The following is a 20,954-nucleotide window of genomic DNA, read 5'->3' on the forward strand; positions in this document are numbered from 1 at the left end:
CTGGGCTAACTTTTACATGTCATTTAAGAATTCCTTAAATATTACACTCTCCAGAAAGCTTTTTTGGACTCTCTTAGGGTAGGATTCTGGAACATCTCTAGCACTATGATTTTTATTGGTTTCTTGATGAGTCTATGCTCCCAAGAATGTGAGCACACTGAATCTCCTGCCCTTAGCACTGTGTCTGACACATGGCAGTTACTCAGTGAATGTTTACCAGCTGAAGTAAGTAATTATTTTGTACCTTGTTGATAGCAGGATAACATCCTCTGGATGATTTCTGGTACTGGTATGCCTAGGTAGATGGACAGTTGATGGTAATCGAGGGAGATATTCTCAATGGGATTCTCCTTCACTTTCTCGATATCCTCTTGCTTCATCCCAAGGCGCAGAAGAATATCTGAAACTTTTTTCCAAATTGAATTGAATTGTGACTCAGTGAGACCATTCATCAAAATCTCACTAAGGAGGATATCCCTGTATTTGCACAGCCTCAAGATGTCTGCAGACTTAGAGAGATCAGAAGATGGTGGTTCCATATTCCAGCCTTTTTTGGGTGCAGGGAATACATTCAAATGTTTTATGAGAGCTAAGAGGAGGTACAAGTCAAACTGTTTGGACTGTGGTGGCTCCTTGTTTGGGGGATAAAGCAGATGCCATGCTCCACCCATAGGGTGATTGGTCCAAAGATGGTTGTAGTAGGGTTCCAGCACATTCTTGTGTATAAGAAGCTCTTTTTTCAAAAGAGGGGGTGGCATAGCCTCATCAAATATTTGCCGGACAATGTCAGTACCAGAAATGATAATTATATGAAGCAGGTGATAGAAATAATTATAATCAAGTTTGAAGATAGGCATTTCATCTGAAAATGAATTTTGAGAAGTCAAAACATTCCACATTAATGCTCTTTTTCTATGTGGTCTCTCGTATTACATCCTAAGCTCCTGTAGGACAGGGACTATTCCAAAAGAATGAAGTATAATACAGTGCTTTGCCACAGCCAGTGCTCAACAAGCATGCTGCTAACTGTCTAGGTGTCAAAAAATCCCAACAAAAAAACAATATATTCCCAAGCAAAAGAAATCACAAAGACTAATCACCACAGAAGCCTTTCAACCATCCAGGGTTTTGTTCAAGTAAATGAGCTCTGGCAACCAAATGGCATAAAAAATATTAGGCCTTTGAAAATTCTGAAGATTGTCAAGAATGGTAACTGCCAGTGTTTAATTATACTTTATTTAAGCAACTATATTTTATTTTAATCAGCACTGTCCAGTAGAACTTTCTGTGATAAAAATGTTTTAGATTTGGTCTGCTAGCCACTGAACACCTGAAATGCTGCTTTTTTGACAAAGGAACTGAATTTGAATTATATCTAATTTTTCTTAATTTAAATAGCTGCATATGGCTAGTGGCTACCATATTAGACAATACAGAACTATTTCAAAAAACATAAAGTGACCTAATGCCTTACTATGCAAAGTGTAGTCCCCAGGCCAGCAGTGGCATCGCTACGGGAGCCTGTTAGAAGTGCAGAATCTTAGCATCCCTCCCGCCACCGCCCCTAACCCAGAGCTACTGAATTGGCACCTACATTGTAACAAAATCACCAGATGATTTAAATATATGTTAAAGTTTCAGACACACTGACCTGATGATGTTCTTACCCTCTCAAAAAATAAATGACTAAGTTTATTAAGTTTATTAAGATATTTCATCAGTGAAATGCAATAAAGCATGAGAATGAACACTTTTTATTTTTCTGGCTTAATAGCACTTCAGAAGGAGGAAAGTAGACTGAAGTGAATTAGAAAGTAATAAGAACTTGATATATGATGGTGTATTTTTTGTATGAATACCCAAATACATATTTATCATAAAATGCAGCTTTATTATTTTATCCTTCATGATTCTATGTTTCAAGAAATTTTAAAACTAATATTCTGGTTTGATATACTTGACATACACCATGGAGGCAAGCAAGGTTACAAAGCAAATGACCCAAGGAGCTTTCTCTCGGCAGCCAAATAAGACGCTGGCTGGGATCAAGAACATTCATTTCCCCCTAACAAGGACGATTGACACCAAACTATTCTTCCATGGGACTAGGAGCCCTAAAGTATCCAAGTGCTGAGAGGCTGGCATTTCTTAGCATACTCCTAAACAACTGGCACCTAAGTTTAGACTACATGGCCTTAAGCCCAAAATCTTCATGCCTTCCATTTAGCTCTAACTATTAACAGGGAATGCAACAGGAGAGGAGATGTTGCTAGGGAACACCTGCTGGAGTCCAATCTCAGTGTGTAGTGTAGTCACAGCTATACACACCAGACCTAGCAGACTTCTCTACAGGATGCCAAGGTAATATAAGACCCATTTACCTGCTGATTTCTGTCCATGAATTCCAGCCTATGCCAAGTGATGCTTACTTAGTATAAACCCAAGCCCAGTGAATGATAAACATAAACACATGGTTATTAGTGGCATGATACAGAGCAAGTCAAAACTTTTAATACAGTTTTTAAGAGGAGGCATAGAAGAATAAAACAGTACCTTTTGTACTAAATTTTAAACTGATCTTCGGTCTTATATCAGTATCAGTGATTTTCAGAGACATTAACTTTTTATAACTGCAAGTAGAAAAAAATTAAGTTACAGTTAATACCAAAGTCAATCAAGATTTCTGGCATCAGCATGGCTAAGTAAGTGAGCACTTTCTTCTCCTGGAAAAACTTAAAAACAAAGGAGAAAAAGGAATGAACAAACAAAGCCCACCAATAGGTTTTGACAACCCCACACTGTCATTCTCATTAGAATTATGAGACAAACAGATCTGCTAGATTTCATACCAAGAAAAAAAAAAATCATGGGACTAGCTTATTTGTAAAAAGGCTGTATGGCAGCAGAAACACTGTAAACAAACCCAGCAAATCCGTAACTCCTTCCAGACCCCCCTCCAACATAAGATCTTTCTACCAATCACTATTCCAAGGAAATTCAACTCATTCAATGACTAGTGATTTAAAAAAGAACAACAACAACAAAAAAGGCAGCAACAAAGAAACGAGCATAACAGCAATACAAATAACTAGAAAAAAAATGGTTAAAAGTAGCAAAATTTATTAAATAGATGAAACACTAAATAAATGTTGCCATAAAACAGATGAAAAACTTGAGACTTGGCACTGAGATGAAATCTCCCACAGAAAACAAACAAAAATGGGACAATACCACCACAGAATGTTTGTTTAATGAGGACAGAGATTTTGGTGATGCTTGTCATTAACTCTTTTATCTCCAGCACCATAACACTGCCAACCAACCACTACACTGGAAACATTTTTAACTCTAACAGTCTGAAGTACTGGTGAAGATACTGAGCAAAAGGAATTTTGGTGGTGGGAGTGTAAATTGGCAAAACCACTGTGGGAAACAGTTCAGCAAAATCTAGTAAATTTGAAGATATGGACAGATGGCCTACCAGTTGTACTCCTAGGTATAAATTCTGGAAAACTTTCTGCACATATACATCTGGAGACATGTCCAGCCATGTTCACCATAGCACTGTTTGTTATAGCCAGAATTCAGAAATAACCCATATATCTACCAGTGTAATTAAAGTAGTACAGCCTTACAATAAAATTATAGCAATGAAATGGAAAAACTTTAAGAATGCATCACACAAATAATATACAGGTAAGCATAAAAAAGTATCAATAACTACAGCAAATTTATATGGAATACACATTCCAATTTAGCAACAGACATTGTCAAGTTGGATATAAAGAAGCAAGACCTATGCTGTCTATAAAAACTCTCTTTAAATACAGACATATACAGGTTGAGGTAAATAAATGCAAACAGATACACCATTCATATATTAATCCAAAGAAGATAAAAATGACTAACAGGTACATGAAAAGATGCTCAACATCACTAATCATCCAGAAAATACAAATCAAAACTACAATGAGAGATCACCTCACACCTGATAAGATTAGCTATCATCAAAAACACAAAAGATAATGAGTGTTGGCCAGGACAGGGAGAAACAGGAACCCCTTTGGTGGGAATGTAAATTGGTACAGCCACTAGGGGAAACAGTATGGAGGGTCCTCAAAAAATTAAAAACAGAATGTGATCCAGCAATCCCACTTTTGGGTATACATTATATATCCAAAGGAAATGAAATCTCTAGCTTGAAGAGATACCTATATCCCCATGTTCACTGCAGTATTATTTACAATAGCCAAGACATGAAAACTAGTAAATGTCTAACATGGATGAATAAACAAAATATGATTTATACCCACACACACAGGAATATTATTCAGCTATAAAAAAGAAGGAAATCCAGCCATTTGTGACCACATGGATGAATCTGGAGAGCATTATGCTAAGTGAAATAAGCCAGACAGAGAAAGCCAAATACTACATGATATCACATATATATGGGAGCTAAAAACCCCCAAATTCACAAAAACAGGAAGTGAAATAGTGGTTGCCAGGGATGAGGGTATGGGGAAAATGAGTAAGGGGGTCAAAGGGTACAAACTGGGGATCCAATTCCAGTGTACAGCACAGTGACTATAGTTAACCATACTGTTTGTATACTCGAAAGTTGCTAAGAAAGACTTTTTTTTTTTTTTTTTTTTAAGATTTTATTAATTCTAGGGAGAGAGAGAGCACACATGTGAGCAGGGGGAGAAGCAGAGAGGGAGAATCTCCAGCAGATTCCACGCTAGTCACAGAGCCCAACATGGGCCTTGATCTCACGACCCTGAGATCACAACCCCAGCCGAAACCAGGAGTCTGACGCTCAACTGACTGGAGCCACCCAGGTGCCCTAGAAAGTCGATCTTAAAAGTTCTCATCACAAACACACATGAAAAATGTTAACACATCTATCACCTCACACAGTTAACTAACCTTACTGTGGTAATCATTTCACAATACATATACGTATATCAAATCACTTTGTACACTTTAAACTTATATAATGTTATATCTTTAGAAAGCTAGGAAAGGGGCACCTGGGTGACTCAGTCGGTTAAATGTCCAACTCTTGATTTCGTCTCAGGTCATTATCTCAGGGTCCTGGGATCAACTCCTGTTTGGGCTCCGCACTCAGCAGGGAGTCGGCTTGAGATTCTCTCCCTCTCCCACTGCCTCTCCACCCAACCCTTCCTTCCCTCCCCGCCCCCCGCCCCCGGGCTCATGCACACTCTAATATATAAATCTTAAGTTTTTTTATTTTTAAGACTTATAGGAAAAAAACCCAGCAGCAATAAGGAAAAAATAAATAGATCATGACCAACTGTTATTTATCCCAGGAAAGCAAGGTTGGTGCCCAATCTGGTCTGATAACAGCATTTCAAAATAAGTGAATGTAATTCAGCATATTAACAAATTAAAGAATAAGAAAACCATATGACCATCTCAACACATGCAGAGAAGCATTAATTCAATACCCATTCATGATCAAAATTTTCAGAAAACTAGGAAAACAAAAGAATTTCTTCAACCTAAAAAAAGCTCAACTATAATCTACAGCTAACAACATACTAAATGGAAAAAAGTGGTCTTCTAAGATCTAGAAAAGGCAACGATGTCTACTCTCACCACTTGTATTTAACATTGTACCAGAGGACCTAACCAGTGCAGTAAGAAAAATAAACACAAAGTATATAAATTGGAAAAAAGAAATAAAGTTGTCTTTAGCCACAGATGATATGATCATCTGTAGAAAACCTCAAAGAATCTACAAAATGCTATTGGAATGATTAAATACCAAGTCACAGAATACATGTTCAGTATACACAATTCTATATAATAACTAGAAATTAAAATTTTAAAAATATCATTTGCAACAGCATAAAAAAACCAAATACATAGGGACAATCTGACAAAATACTTACGAGACTGTACACAGAAAACTATACAACATTCCTGTGCAACATCAAAGAAGATATAATTAAATGAAATTATAGTCCATGTTTATGGATGGGAAGCCTCAATATTGTTAAGAGCAAATCATTCCTAAATTGATCTACAGAGTCAACATAATCCCAATCAAAATCCTAGCAAAAAGTTTGAAAAATTTTATAAGGTATTTCTTAGATTTATTATAAAATAGCAAAGGATCTAGAACAGAAAAAAATAGTTTTGAGAAATAAGAACAAAGTTGAACTCACACCACCTAATTTCATAAGATAATACAAAGCCATAGTAATGAAGATAGTGTGGTATTGGTAAATGGACAGATAAATGAATGGAGCACAAAAATGAGTTCAGAGGGACAATATATATAATCTATAGATCACATATATGTATATAGATGTGACAGAATGAACCTTGACCCTTATGTCACACCATATGCAAAAATTAACTTGAAAATGGACTATAAATCTAAATGTAAAACCTAAAACTTTTTAAACTGTTAGAAAAAATATAGGAGAAAATCTTTTGATTTGAGGGTGGAAAAATTTTTCTTAAAAACACAAAAAGCATTAAGCATAAAAGAAACATAAGACTTCACTGAAATTATTAATTTGTGCTTTTTGAAAGATAGAAAATAAAGACATTCCATGGGCTAGGATAAAATATTTTTAAAGTACATATTAGATAAAGAACTTTTATCTGGAATATACAAAGAAATCTTATACCTCAAAATAAGACAAACAATCCAAAGAAAAAAATGGGCAAAAAATTAGAATAGATAATTCATCAAAGAAGATATATGGGTGGCAAACACATGAAAAGATATTCAACTTCATTAGTCATTAGGCAAATGCAAATTAAAACCACAATCATATACCATTACACACCTGCAGAGAAACTAGAACTCTCCAATATTGCTGGTGAGAATGATAAAATGTACAGTTGCTTTGAAAACCATTTGGAAGTTAGTCTCTTTAACCTTAAACATATACCATATGACTCACTACTCTTGCTCCTAGGCATTTGCACAAGAGAAATGAAAGCATGTGTCTATACAAAGAGTATATATGTGAATATTTATAGTGGCTTTATTCATAATAGCCCAAACCAGAAACAACTCAAATGTCATCAACTGTTGAATGAATAAATAAGTTGTGGTACATCTATACAATGGAAGACTACTCAGCAATAGACAAAAATAAACTAGTGATACATGCAATAACATGGATGAATCTCAAAAGCATTACGTTAAGTGAAAAAGTTCAGATGCAAAAGGCTTTCCTACTAAAGGACAGTAAAAAGCAATGCTATCAGAACAGATATTGGGAGAGGGGAATGACTGCAAAAGAGATTTGGGGGAAACTTTTGGGAAGATAAAAGTATTCTGTATCTTGATCATGGTAGTGGTTACCCAATTGTATACAAAGAAATTCATTTAAATGTTTATTTCTAAAGAGTTAATTTTACTGTATATAAACTGTAGCTTGAAAAACCTGACCTACAAAAAGAACTTCAGTGTTTAGAAATGCATTTATAAATGGCACATTTATAAAGAAGAGCAAGAAAAGGATGACTGTGATGGTCGGGTAACAGTTACCTAGGGAGAAGATGAGGAGTTGGGGAGACAGGCACAGTGCTTCTGCAGTGGCAGTGCTGGCAAAATCCTATTAACTTGGGTGGGGATACAGGGTGTTTGCTTTATGATAACTGTTAAACTGCATTTGTATTTTGTGAGCTTTTCCTTATATATATTTTAATAACAATAAAGAACCATCCTGTTATTCGTAAAACCCCATGAAGTAGCTCTTCCAGTTTGGGTACTGAGATCCGGTTACGAGAGGATTCTCCCACAGAAAACAGCTAAAAAACCTGGGCAGGTTACCAAAAGCAGCTCCCTGAGGCACTGGAGAGTAGAAAGAAAAGACCAACTCTGCTGAGAAGAGTACATGCTCAGGGGAGAGGAGGAGAGGGCTGGATGAAATGTTGGTAAGTTCACCTATCTTAGAGCTTTTAGCCTGGGGCTAGGTATAGCCTGGTGGAAAACAAAAGTCTCCTGAACTGCAGGAGCCAGAAAATTGAAGCCTGGGAACCACGGCTACTGAAGAGAGTGGGGGAACCCCAAAAGGGAAAGAGTCAGAGAAGAGATTCCCAATTTTTTCTAGCCAGACCTCTGACTGCCAAAACCACACATGTATGGAACAGACTCAAAGCAGCTCAGGTGAAGGCAAAAGATCCAAACTGAGACTGGAACTACCACCCCCCAAAAAAAGAGTTCACAGTTCATATCCAAGTTAACTGACTGTCAAAATAAAAGTAACATACCCATTGCAGAATAATGGAATTCAGAACCTCTATTATCTGCCATGTATTCATTGAGTACCAGCTATATGTCAGGAACCCATATGGCATTATGTTATGCACTAGGAATATACTAGTAAGCAAGATAAAGTGCTTGCCTTCAAGGAGATTACAGTCAAATGGAGGAGATAGCCAAGAAAGTATAATAAAACTTAGTACAAGTTGACCTTTGAATTGAACATGGGTTTGAACTTATACATGATTTTTTTTTTTTTTTTGGTAAATTCAGTATAGTACTGTAAATGTATTTTCTCTTTCTTACAATTTTCTTAACAACATTTTCTTTCTTCTTACTTTTTTTTAACAATACAGTATATAATACATATACAAAGTATGTGTTAGTTGGCTGTTTATGCTATCAGTAAGGCTTCTAGTCAACAACAGGCTGTTAGTAGCCTGTTAAGTTTTGGGGGAATCAAAAAAATTACATGCAAATTTTTGACCGTGGGGGGCAGGGAGGGTCAGCACCCCAACGCCCATATTGTTCCAGGATCAATAGTAAATTTTTTAATAGAAGAAGTAAAGGAAACACGTGATAGATACACTTAACCTAATGTAAGTAAGGCTTTCCAAAAATTTTAATCAGGCAAAGCCAAAGGAGTAGAGTATCCAAGCAAGGCCTGGAGGTCAAATAGATGGCATACCTAAGAATTAAAAGAAGCTTGGTATAGTTGGTGCATAAATAGTAAGAAAAGAATGACGAGAGAGGACACTAGTGAGTGCAGCAGGGACAAAGTTGTCTAAAGAGCCAACCTAAGAAGTCTGAACTAAATTAAGACAATGAGAAGCCTCTGAAAGATTTTTAAATAGAGAAGTGATATAGTTCAATTTTCATTTTTGAGAAGTGTTCTTGATGGCTATGTAAACAATAGACGTGAAGAAAGGTAAGGCTAAGGACAAAAAGGCCATTTAGAAGCTGTTTCAGAATTCCAAGTGAGAAATAATAACTTCATTTAGTTTAATGCAAATGTAGGGGCAGAAGTAAGGAGGCATTTACAACATTTTTAAGAAGCTGAATTGACTGGACTTTAAAAAATTACAGTGCAGTGTTGGGAAGAAAGATTCCAAGTCCATTTGTGGGCATGCTGAATTACAGATATATTTGGAAAATAAAAGTGGAGCTATTTAGTACACCAATAATAGATCTAGATTTTAGGAGTGGAACCTGTGCTAGAGGTAAAGACTTGGGTTTTCATTAACTCATGAAGGAAAACTTATGTCTTAGATATCAATGCCATATTCCTGGTAGACTGAAAAACGGTAGAAATTTACACTTGCAATAGAAGAAAAGAGAATCAAAGAATTAGGAGAATATTTTATATTGAAATTTCTAATTTCAATAGCAATAATGCTGTATACCTCTTTGAGTTCCCAGCTTATACTGTATCTTCCTCTGCAATATAGTTTTCTCATCCAAGAAATAAGACAATTCTAATTGTCAGACAAGCTTGGAGGCCTGGATGAGTTTTGAAAGCTAGAAGAAAGTTTTTATATCATAACAACCTAATTTAAATAACTTTAAGAAAAATATGTTCTGTTTTCAAGAAAGGATTATTTTCATACTTAAGGGAAAAGTATCCACCTAATTTACTCTTATTTACTTTAGAATTTAAATGTCTACAAAGTGGAGAGAGAGGGGGAAATAAATGTCAACCCAATACAATTTTTTCATACAGCTAATACTACCTTTAAACTTAATGGAGCTCCAACAAGTGAACAGAAACAGAAAAAAGCAGCAAGTGAAAAATATATACATGCTCAGGAAAATGAATATTTTATTTCAAGCTTACCTTGCTCCTAAATTTTCAATGGTTATATATTCATCCTTTCTCACAACTTCAAACTGCAAGTGATGGAAAAAAAAAATAGCCCTAAAGTAGTTCAATTTTCAAAATTCTTTAGTGTTACTTCTTAGCCTTAATATTTGAAAAAAGACAGTGAGAATGAAGCTATAAAGACTTTAAAACACGTAAAACAGAAGTAACAAGGTGAGCCATAAGCAATCCTAATCAAACAACAAACTAGAGTTGATCTGAAAAAGCAATCCTATTATATATCAGTATAGGATTTAAACGCTGAATCTGAAATACAAAAATATACATATGTAAAGAAAGAAATAATACATATTTCTAATTTTGGTCTATTTACTTATATACTGAAAACTCAACAAGATATTTCATTAAATAAAAAAAATTAAGTGGATACCATTTGAGTATGTAACAGGTACAATATGTTCTACAGATATATTCATGGGAAGATGCTCACAGACTAAAAGAAGTTCAGAAAGTCTAAAATTATTTTTAACCTTGGATGGCACAGAATTAGATTATCATTCTTGGTTTATGACAGACTTTCCTCATTGGTACAGCCATTGCCAGCTTTGTCTCTCTCCCTCCCTCCCCCCTGTGTATCTTTATTAAAAAAAAATTTTTTTTTTTAATTCCTAAGGACCACATAAATAGTACTTTGGAGAAATAAAAGCAATAGGAAGGTCAGAGAGCTCAGTCATCATCAAAGAGAAAAAATGAGACTAGAATACCATTGATTCTCAAATCTGTTTGAAGTAAAAAATACCATTCCAGTGAAAGAAAGCAAAAAAATAAGAAAAAGATACTCACCAAAATTTTAACAATTCCAGGTACATCACATTGTAGCATCCTTACCATGTCACCTGTACATCCTTCCTTCAAACATTTTTTCCCACTAAAGGTCTAAAATTATCAATAGAAAAAACAAATAACCAACATTTGCATCAACATAGATAGAAATGGAGGAGATTATGCTAAGTGAAATAAGTCAAACAGAGAAAGACAATTATCATATGGTTTCACTTATTTGTGGAACATAAGGAATAGCAGGGAGGACATTAGGAGAAGGAAGGGAAAAATGAAGGGGTGGGGGAATCAGGGTGAGACGAACCATGAGACACTATGGACTCTGGGAATCAAACTGAGGGTTTTAGAGGGGAGGGGGGCGGGGGAATGGGTGAGCCCAGTGATGGGTATTAAGGAGGGCACGTATTGCATGGAGCATGGAGTGCTATATGCAAACAATGAATCATGGAACACTACATCAAAAACTAATGATGTACTGTATGGTAACTAACATAATAAAAAAAATTATAAAAAAATACTAATAGAAAAAATATAAAAATAGAAATAGAAAAAAACCCACTAATGTGCAAATCTGATTTAAGTTGCTAGATGGTAAAACAAAAGATGTGAATAAATATTTGAGAGTTAGCTGCTTAAAGACAGTCCATTTCATGTATCAATGGATTTCCTATTTAAAATGCATGATTACACTTTTCTCTTTCATCATTTCTACTTCAAAGTCTTCAAGTACCAAAAAACAACCCAAAATGTATTCACTGCCCCTAGGGAAAGCAACTTCAACTGAAATGTACTGATTAAGCAAGGGTAAAAAGGAATACTGAATTTCCATCAGATATATGAGGATTCCAGGGAAAATAATAAAAATGATGACTCCTTTCTCTGGTTCTGAACTTGCTATTTCCCCTGGTTAAGTTACTTAGTTTTCTTGTACTTCTTTTTCTGAGGTTGAGCTATATTGATTGCCCTAACAATCAAAGAAAGTGAAAAGTATTCACATGTTGCTTAAAAAAATGACTAACAACACTTCACACAATGATTTTTAGTGTACAGTGCAAGTTCACGTTTAATCTAGTAATCCTCACAATCTTAAGAAGTAGGTAGTACTATTCTCACTTTATGGTTTAGAAAACTGAGTCTCTGATTAAATCACCAGCCTAATGTAAAAAAAAAAATAAAATAGTAAGTGGCTCAATCTGGACTTGAACCCAGATCACTCAACTCTATATACAGTGCTCTTCCTACTATGCCACAATTGCTTTATAAAGGTTTTCTTTGTCTGCACAATATAAGCACTCTAGAACCAAACAGTATAAACCCAATTTATGGCCATTAGCTCACTAGAGAGTAATCAATATAGAATTGGGCTTTGGATTTCTACTTTCATAAGAATTTAATTTAGTTATATTACTTTAGGTAAATATAAACAATTACAAATATATGATTGAAGACTGTAAAATTCATTATTTTTCTCTCTTAAAAAAGAAACTATCCTTAAAATTGTATAAGTCCTTTCCATTTTTTTGTCTAGCAATTATATTCTTTGATTCTATGTCCTTTGTGAATACACACAATATTTCTATTTTTTTAAATTTTTCTTTTTTTTTAAATCAGACAGTGTGTGAGCACAAGCAAGGGGAGTGGCAGGTAGAGGGAGAAGCAGGCTCCCTGCCGAGGAAGGAGTCTGACGTGGGACTCAATTCCAGGACCTTAGGATCATGACCTGAGCCAAAGACAGTCACTTAACTCACTCAGCCACTCAGGCATCCCACAATATTTCTATTTTCAAGAGCATAAACTTCTAAAAGGAAGGGAACAAACTGATAGAAATTACTAACCAAAGCAACTAGCAGAGTATCCCCTGCAAAGATGTTTAATAAATGGTGATGATGAACAAAGAATAATGAGGAGAAGAGCATCAAAGACATTAGGGAAAGGAAACCAGAGTGAGAAAAAAAGCAGAAAATGTGAACAGGAAGAAATGGGATGGATAAAGGAAGAAATGCTGTAAAGTTTTGAAGGAAAAACAAATACCTGATCATTTTCACCTGGATATTTTAAATTCTTGAACTTTTTCCAACAAATTTTATGGAAATAAACACAGCAGCTTTTACTGCACATTAATTGAAAAAATCCCTGGAAAAGACAAAAGTAAGCTGTTGATATGGAAATAATAATTCATATAGGTATAGAAAATACTACCATAAGTCTCATTCATTCATTCACTTATTTAGACATGAACACCTTAAGTGACTTTCAAAATTATGCTGTAACTAGGTGAGTTTTACATGGCATTCAAAATTTATCAACAGATCATTAGTAATCAAAGAACTTTGTAAGTCATTTTTCATAGGTCCATTTTTTTTTACATCACTAAAGACAGAAGCATTAGGACAAAAAGAAAAGGCAGTGATGGGAATAAGCCAATGTAATATTTTCCATATACTGACACATATACTGTTGTTCTGATACAACAAAATATCAGAAATTTGGTGAGTGACCTTTTTAGAGGAATATGTTATCTACCCCTCTTCACCTCCATTTTTACATTTCTCTTTTCCTCCAGCTCCAATTCCATACCATTTTCCCCTGGCAGCTCTGTTAACAATCACTAGACCCAATTTGCAATATTAGTAACAGCTACTGTATTATCCCAAGGCATAAATTTCTAGTCCTTCCCAGTATGTACTCCCTGGGAACTACAGTCCTGCTTCCTTTAAACAGGTAAACTGCTTGGAAGACAAAGATCTAAACTTTGTGGCCAGGACCTGCTGCTGCTACATGCTGTCCATGTGATTGGAACCCTGGAAGCCTTCCTGGGAAACCTTAGGACCATATCACCATGTCACCTAAACCAGACCCAACTTGCCTCCACCCCGAGCACTCCACTTCACCAGGCCCACTTCCCAATAGCTGTGTTACTCTAATGAATAGATTTTGGATTTCTCCCCCTACCACTCACTGTATACATCATACCTTGCAACTGGATTTCCATTATATGATAGACGTGGTGTCAAATTGACACTGATGGTCACATCTCATCCTATCTTGTGATTTCCCACAGCCTTATTCTGATATAGCCAGAGAGAACTAGATTTGATGTACTTTGCTGAATTTCTTCAAATCCAGGCTGGTTTCATTTTGTTCGCCCAAGACCCATTCAACAGATAACAATCACTTACTTAGTAATAGAATTCTTGAAGAGTAACAACCTTTCTCCTTAGTAAAATGCTAATATTCTCAACCTATAACATTTCTAACTATAAAGAATATTTTACATAATTTTTACTGTTATGATTGCAGGGACATTAACCATAACTACAGAGACATTTGAATATTACAAAATCCCTAGCAAAATCGATTCATTTTTTATTGACTCACAGGATATATGTAATTCCTGCTCACTATGAATCTAAGTTCTTTGAGATACTCAGTTTTTTTTAAAGATTTATTTATTTGAGACAGAGGTGGAGAGAGTACAGGTTCACACTCAAGCAGGGGGAGGGGCAGAGGGACAGAGAGGGAGAGAGAGAATCTCCAGCAGACTCCCCACCACTATTTATTCAGCTTCAAGCCAGAAATCTTAAAGTCATCTATTGCATAATGGATCCCATCATCCTTTGCATGCAATACATCATCAAGTAATTGCTGTGTCTTTTCCATGATGACCTGAGCTGAAATCAAGAGTTGGATGCTTAACCAACTGAGCCATGCAGGCACCCCGAGATATTCAACTTCTTAACTGCATTACTACTATAATTAAACTAAGTACTCTTGTTATTTTTTTAAAGACTTATTTATTTATTTATTTGACAGAGAGAGAGAGACAGCATAAGCAGGGGAAGCAGCAAGCAGAGGGAGAGGGAGAGGGAGAGGGAGATGCAGGCTCCCCGCTGAGCAGGAAGCCTGATGTGGGGCTCTATCCCAGGACCCTGGGATCATGACCTGAGCCAAAGGCAGCCGCTTAACCGACTGAACCACCCAGGCGCCCCTAAGTACTCTTTTTAAACAATATTTTAATGCAATGATAACAGTAATTTTTATCTAAGTTTAATTTTATAATTTCATTTTTAAAAATACCCACTTAAATTTTTATTACCTTGTAATTGGTGTTCTTTAAAATGTCAGCTTCACAAGATCGTTCACAATCTAGATAACTGCATATGGTCTGCTTCATTATATTATTTTCTGTTGTCTTGATAAAATCATTAAGAAGATCCTAGATTTTAAAAATTAAAAAAATCTCATGAATTATTAGTAACAAGACGGCAACACTTCCAATATTTTACCTTAAATAATAAGTCCATTTTATTATCTCCCTTTTTGAAGGCATTGTATGTTTTTAAAATAAAAAAAACAGCGATAGAACATATTTTCCTCATTCAAAGTAAACAATATATGGGAAGGCCCTAAATTAGAAATACTGGGTTCATTACTGAACATAAACATGGAGAAAGGAAAAAAGTCTATGTCTGAAGCTGTACCTCTCTTCACCATCCCAATTCATAACACCTGGCATGTTCCTATTAAAAACTACTTCCTATTAAAAACTATCTATCACACACACACACACACACACACACACACACACACACACACACACACACACACCCCCACTGAACACTATATTGACAGTGGGATTCCTGGAGTGGTGCAATATGCCACTCACTGCCATTATGGATAGAAGTAGCATACAGAAATATGCTTCCAATGTTCAGAGTTATAAGTTGTAATGCAATTTCCTATTTTCAAATGCTGATTAAATGTAGGTGAAACACATTATGAAGTCTATGTTAAGCAGGTCCTTAGACCAGGTCCTTAAAACTTATCCCTTAGAAAAAGAGTATTACAAGATTTCAAATAGTAGTATTTCTAATATACTGAGGATATACAACATGACAAATAAGCTCCTATAGACTGTTTGATAAATCTAGTCACCATTCATGACATTCCTTTGATGGCATTCAGAATTTTAAATTGATGGCTGATACTGAAGAATAAGATGTTTTGACCAAGTCAACTAAAATGTTTTAAATATCAAGATAAGAGAGAAAGGCATTTAAGGACCTGTCATATGAAGGTAGTATATCCTGTCAGCATAGCCAATAGCCAAGAGGAAATGCGGAAAAAAAGAAATAGGCTCACAGAATGTATATAACTACTGCAGTTTCACAGATCTCAAACTTAACAGTTCAATATTGATCTACTGACACTCCCACCAAATATATGCCACATATATACATAAGCCTATATGCAGCTATATGAGAATATATATCTGTTCTCCATTTTCTCTACCCCGTCCCTTGTCTTCTTTAGAACACTAACTACAATTTGTAACTACTTTTAGGTTTTTTTTTTCCTTTTTTAATCCTTTTGTTCCTTGTTCTTTACTCCGTATCTCTTGCCTCTAGTTTTTGGCATTCATTCATTCAACATATTTACTGAGTGCCTTTTATAAGCCAGGTTGTTATGGAAGTTAAGGGATGTTATGGACGTTAAGGAGACAGCAGTAAACTTAGCAGGTCCACGGGACTTTCACCAATCTCATCTACCACTATCTCTTCAGCTTCAAGCCAGAAATCTTAAAGTCATCTATGGCATAATGGATTCCATCACCCTTTGCATGCAATACATCATCAAGTAATTGTTGCATCTTTTCCCAAAATACATTGCAAATTCTTCAATTTCTATCTCCATTGCTAACACTCTGTTTTACCTAGATTACTAGCTGTAATAGCTGTCTAACTGGTGCCCCTCTTCCCCACTTACTCTGCTCCAAGGTATTCTCTATACAGAAGCAAAAAATGTTAGTTCCTTGCTTAAAACCCTTCAATGGCTTCCCACTGTACCTAAAATAAAGTCTTAACCCTTACTATGGACGGACTGCAACGTTCTGCAGAACATGCAGAATCTAAATTCAGTATATTTAGCCATCTCTTTGAATTCATCTCTAGCCTTGCTCATTATAAAATTCATATGGTTTTATTTTTTCAGTTCTTCAAACTTGTGTGTCAAGGCCTAAGGGCTTTCCCACACTCTTTTCCATTTACCTAGAATACTCTCCCCCCAGTCTTTACAGAGCTAGTTCTATTCTCAACCTTCTGGTTCCCACTTAAATATCACCTCCCAGAGAGGCACACATGTATATGTGCATTTATTCATATAGATAGGTATATACAGGTATATGAGTGTATATCTGTTCTCTATTTCTCATTTTATTATAATTTGATTATATCATTCCAGTGTTTAAAAATCTTCAGGGGTTTCATATTAACTTCAAGAAAGGGTGTGAACCCCACACTTGGCTTATATAAGGCCTTCTACGATCTGGCTGACATTTACCTCTGATATATTATGCACTCATGAAACAAAAACAGATGGTCATTTAAAAAAAAAAAAGGAACATTCGTAACAACAGAAACTCTTGGTAGATAACAGCTGAAATAATCATTAAAATTAAAAATTCAATAGAAGGACAGGAACAAGGGTAATGTTAAAAATAACCATATGAAAGGACACTACCCTGCTATATTCCCCCACAGGATGAGTTTATCTAAGGAGATATATGAAGATAGGAGCAAATGGGGCAGGGTAAGGCCTTTGGTAGAACTCACCTAGGATAAAGGAGTACAGGTCAGCCCTCTAAATGCCCTAAAAAAACTAATCACAATGTCTGGGAAGCAAAACTTTTCGTGGGGTGCCAGGCACCATTCATAACAGATTAAGAACATGCTGGCCTACAGCCACAACAGGGTCACTGAAGCATTCTGCCCTCCCAGACATTAAACCTTTATTGGATTTTAAAGAAGTACAGGGAGGGAGGGCTGGTGGAAAGTCCAAAGCAGCTGGAATGGTGGCTGGGTGCCCAAGAAACCCATGGCAGCAACAATTTTTGAAAAAGTACATAAATATTTTAACATTATAACAATTAATATGATAGCACCAGTGTGCATTGGCTGATTATCGGGCCTACACAGAAAATTAAAGTTGAGAAAAATCTCCTAGAAAATAAAACAAAAAGATAAAATGTAATAAATAGGGAAAAAAAAACAAGAAAATCATAGATTTAGTCAAAGATATCAAGTATCTGAATAACAAGCATTTCATAAATAAAATGAAAAAATCATCTAATAAATTTTTTAAACGTCCCAGAACATTTTCAAAACATAAACTCAGAACACTAGGGAACACAGAATATCCTAAGAACTCCCAGAAAGAAAAAAAATAAAACAGGTTACAAGCAAAAGATTGAGAATCAGAACATTAGATTTCTCAAAAGTAATACTGGAAGCAAGGAGATAACAGAAACACTCTGAAAATATGAAGGAAAATAATTTACAACCTATAATTCTATGCCCAGGCAAGACATAAATAAAGTGTGCAAAAAATAAATTATTTTGAAGACTTGAAAGGTCTCAAAAAATTTACCTCCCAGTCATACCCTTTTCTAAGAAGCTGCTGAATGAGTTGTAACACCAAAACAAGGAGTAAACCTAAAAAGAGAAAAACCTGAGATCTAAGAAACAGAGGATTCTACACAGAAGTGAAGGATAATCCAAGGAATAAAAGAAAACCCTAAAGCAAATTTAATAAAAATGTATAACTATTGGTAGGATGGGGAAAGAGAAGTGTATGTGTAAAAGGGATGTATAAGAGAGCTAATAAACCCTCCTCATCTGCCACAGTGGGAAGTCAAAAGATAATATCTAAAATGGAGAAATATTATAAAAAGCAGTACACATCTTTTCAAAAGATATAGATATATCAAAGAAATATGCCTAGAGAGCTGGAAGAAGGTGTCTCTAGTTAGGGACTACAATTAGAGATGATGGACCACGGACGGTTAATGTTAAGTCTTTTACTATTATTTGACAAACTGTACACATGTATTATTTTGCTGGAAACAAAAATTCACTAAAAATGTTTGGATAATAAAGAAAAATATTTTAAAAGGAGGAGGAAAAAGAGAAAACTAAGACCAAGCAGGGACTGCTTTAGGCGAGCACAAAAGTTTAATGTTAAAAATAATATATAAAATCATTATTAAGTCTAGGTTTAAAGTTATGTGATTTTCCTGACAAATGCCAAAAAGTGTTTGCTTATTCTACTGATTACTGAGAGAGCTATATTAAAATAGAGTACTCTGTGATTGAAGAGTTTTCTATCTCTCCTTCTAGTGTTACCAGTTTTTGTCCCACATATGTTGAAGCTATATTTTTAGGTTTATACAATTTGAGTTGCTATAGCTTCCAAGAAAATTGAATTTTGTATTTTTTCAAAACATCCGCCTTGAGGAATGGATTTGGCTTTCAACTCAGCCAAAATATAAGGATCTAGAAAGGTTTAAAGTAAAAGTCTGGAAACACTAAGAGAAACCCACTTTAGCTATCTTCATACTAAACAAATTAAAAAGTTACTTTAATATGGCTTAAAAGATGGATAAAAATTACCCCAAAATTAAGAATACCAAGGTGTGAGGAAATGGAAACTCTCATACTTCATCTTAACAATACAAACTGGTGGGGTGCCTGGTTGGCTCAGTCGGTTAAGCATCTGACTCTTGATTTCGGGTCTGGTCATGATCTCAGGGTCATGAGATCAAGCCCCGAGCCCCATGTGGGGCTCCTTGCTCAGTGCAAAGTCTGCTTGAGATTCTCTCCCTCTCCCTTTGCCCCTCCCCCAAGTCGCACGTGCACACACCTGTGCCCTCTTTCTCCCTCTAAAAAAAAAAAAAAAAAACACAAACTGGTACAAACTTTGAAAAGAAATATGAAGATAAATATCGACAACTTTACAAATGTGTAAAGACTTGATTCACAATTCCACCTTTAGAAATTTGTCCTATTGGAATTATGTGGGAAATGCACAAGGATCACTTTACATAATAGTGAAAAACTGGAATGTTTAGGATAAACTAAATGTTCAATAGCAGGAAACTGGTTACACAAATTAAAGCACAGTTATATGATGGACCATGAAAAAAAAATCATACTGTACAATAATCTAACTACTGGGAAATTCACAGTATGTATTTCCAAACTACACATCAGTGTGTATAACATCATTCCAATTTACTAAAAATAAAAGGTACAAGTGTTTATACATGTGTGTCTGGAAAGACATAAATGAAAATACTAATAGTTTCTCCATTTGAAGAAATATGGATGATTTTATCTTTGAGCACTTTTATACCTTTCAAGTTTTCTGAAATAAGTTTTTCAAGTTATCTTAGTGCTTTTTAAATTTAAATCAACAACAAAATAATAATATAATTAGAAAAAAGAATTAACTATTACATTTGGCTCTAGCCATGTGAAGTACTGGACTAGTATAGCTGTTAATCTTCTTGTTTGTAAATACTAACAAATCTTGTTATTTGCTAACCCAGCCACCTCACTTCTCTCCGTGCTGAATATTACATTCTGCACTAGGTAATGGAATCAATGTTGTTTCTTATATAAAAAGCTAATTTCCAACAAAAGAATGTGCTTGCTATAGAATATGACAAAGTTAGCATAGACCACACTTCACCAAAAATGATTCTGATTAGTCACAGATGAAATGTTCTTAAACAATTTCTTACTTTAAAAGTTGTAGGTAAATCTTCATCTTCTGTAGGATCTATGTCAAACCAATGATCATTTGTATCTCCTATTTCTTGTAAGCTTTTATGAAACTCTAGCAGTCCTCCATTATATCTGCAAGGCATTTTAAAATAAGGTTAGTTTGAATGGGACTCTCTAACTAGATAGTTTACCAGTAAGACAATAAGCAACCCCTTTTTTTTTCTTTGTGGTTAAGTAGGGTGGTGATAACCTCTGGCATGCTATAGAAATACAAATGCTAGGACTCTCACCTGTGGTAGATTGGGATGAAATACAGGTGGAAGGGGAGGCAATAGATTATGTAGTAGCTCAAGCTTGAACAGTATGGGGGCCATGGTAATTAAAGGGATTGTAGAGTTGGTTGGCTTTTGTCTACTGCCTTGGAAGCCTTGAAGAAAGAGAATGACAGGCACAGGTCAGCCAACTGTTGACTCAGGGC

The 20,954-nt window shown here is 35.3% G+C and overlaps 1 protein-coding gene across 13 annotated transcripts in view; it reads right to left on the reverse strand.

Annotated features, from left to right (window-relative positions):
* The window catches only part of DZIP3 (DAZ interacting zinc finger protein 3), a 94,910-nt gene that overhangs the window by 40,606 nt on the left and 33,350 nt on the right, over nucleotides 1-20,954 (reverse strand). For 11 of the 13 annotated variants that reach the window (XM_027583426.1, XM_027583432.1, XM_027583427.2 and 8 more), the window contains 7 exons: nucleotides 20,494-20,608; nucleotides 15,010-15,129; nucleotides 12,945-13,046; nucleotides 10,917-11,009; nucleotides 10,089-10,141; nucleotides 2,554-2,630; nucleotides 245-862 (listed from right to left, as the gene is read on the reverse strand). In XM_027583426.1, the coding sequence (XP_027439227.1) occupies nucleotides 245-862; nucleotides 2,554-2,630; nucleotides 10,089-10,141; nucleotides 10,917-11,009; nucleotides 12,945-13,046; nucleotides 15,010-15,129; nucleotides 20,494-20,608 (1,178 nt within the window). The remainder of the gene's footprint in view (nucleotides 1-244; nucleotides 863-2,553; nucleotides 2,631-10,088; nucleotides 10,142-10,916; nucleotides 11,010-12,944; nucleotides 13,047-15,009; nucleotides 15,130-20,493; nucleotides 20,609-20,954) is intronic. The other 2 variants (XM_027583436.2, XM_027583437.2) reach the window with 2 other exon arrangements.

The sequence above is a fragment of the Zalophus californianus genome, chromosome 1, assembly GCF_009762305.2.
Source record: "Zalophus californianus isolate mZalCal1 chromosome 1, mZalCal1.pri.v2, whole genome shotgun sequence".
Classification (NCBI taxonomy): Eukaryota; Metazoa; Chordata; class Mammalia; order Carnivora; family Otariidae; genus Zalophus; species Zalophus californianus.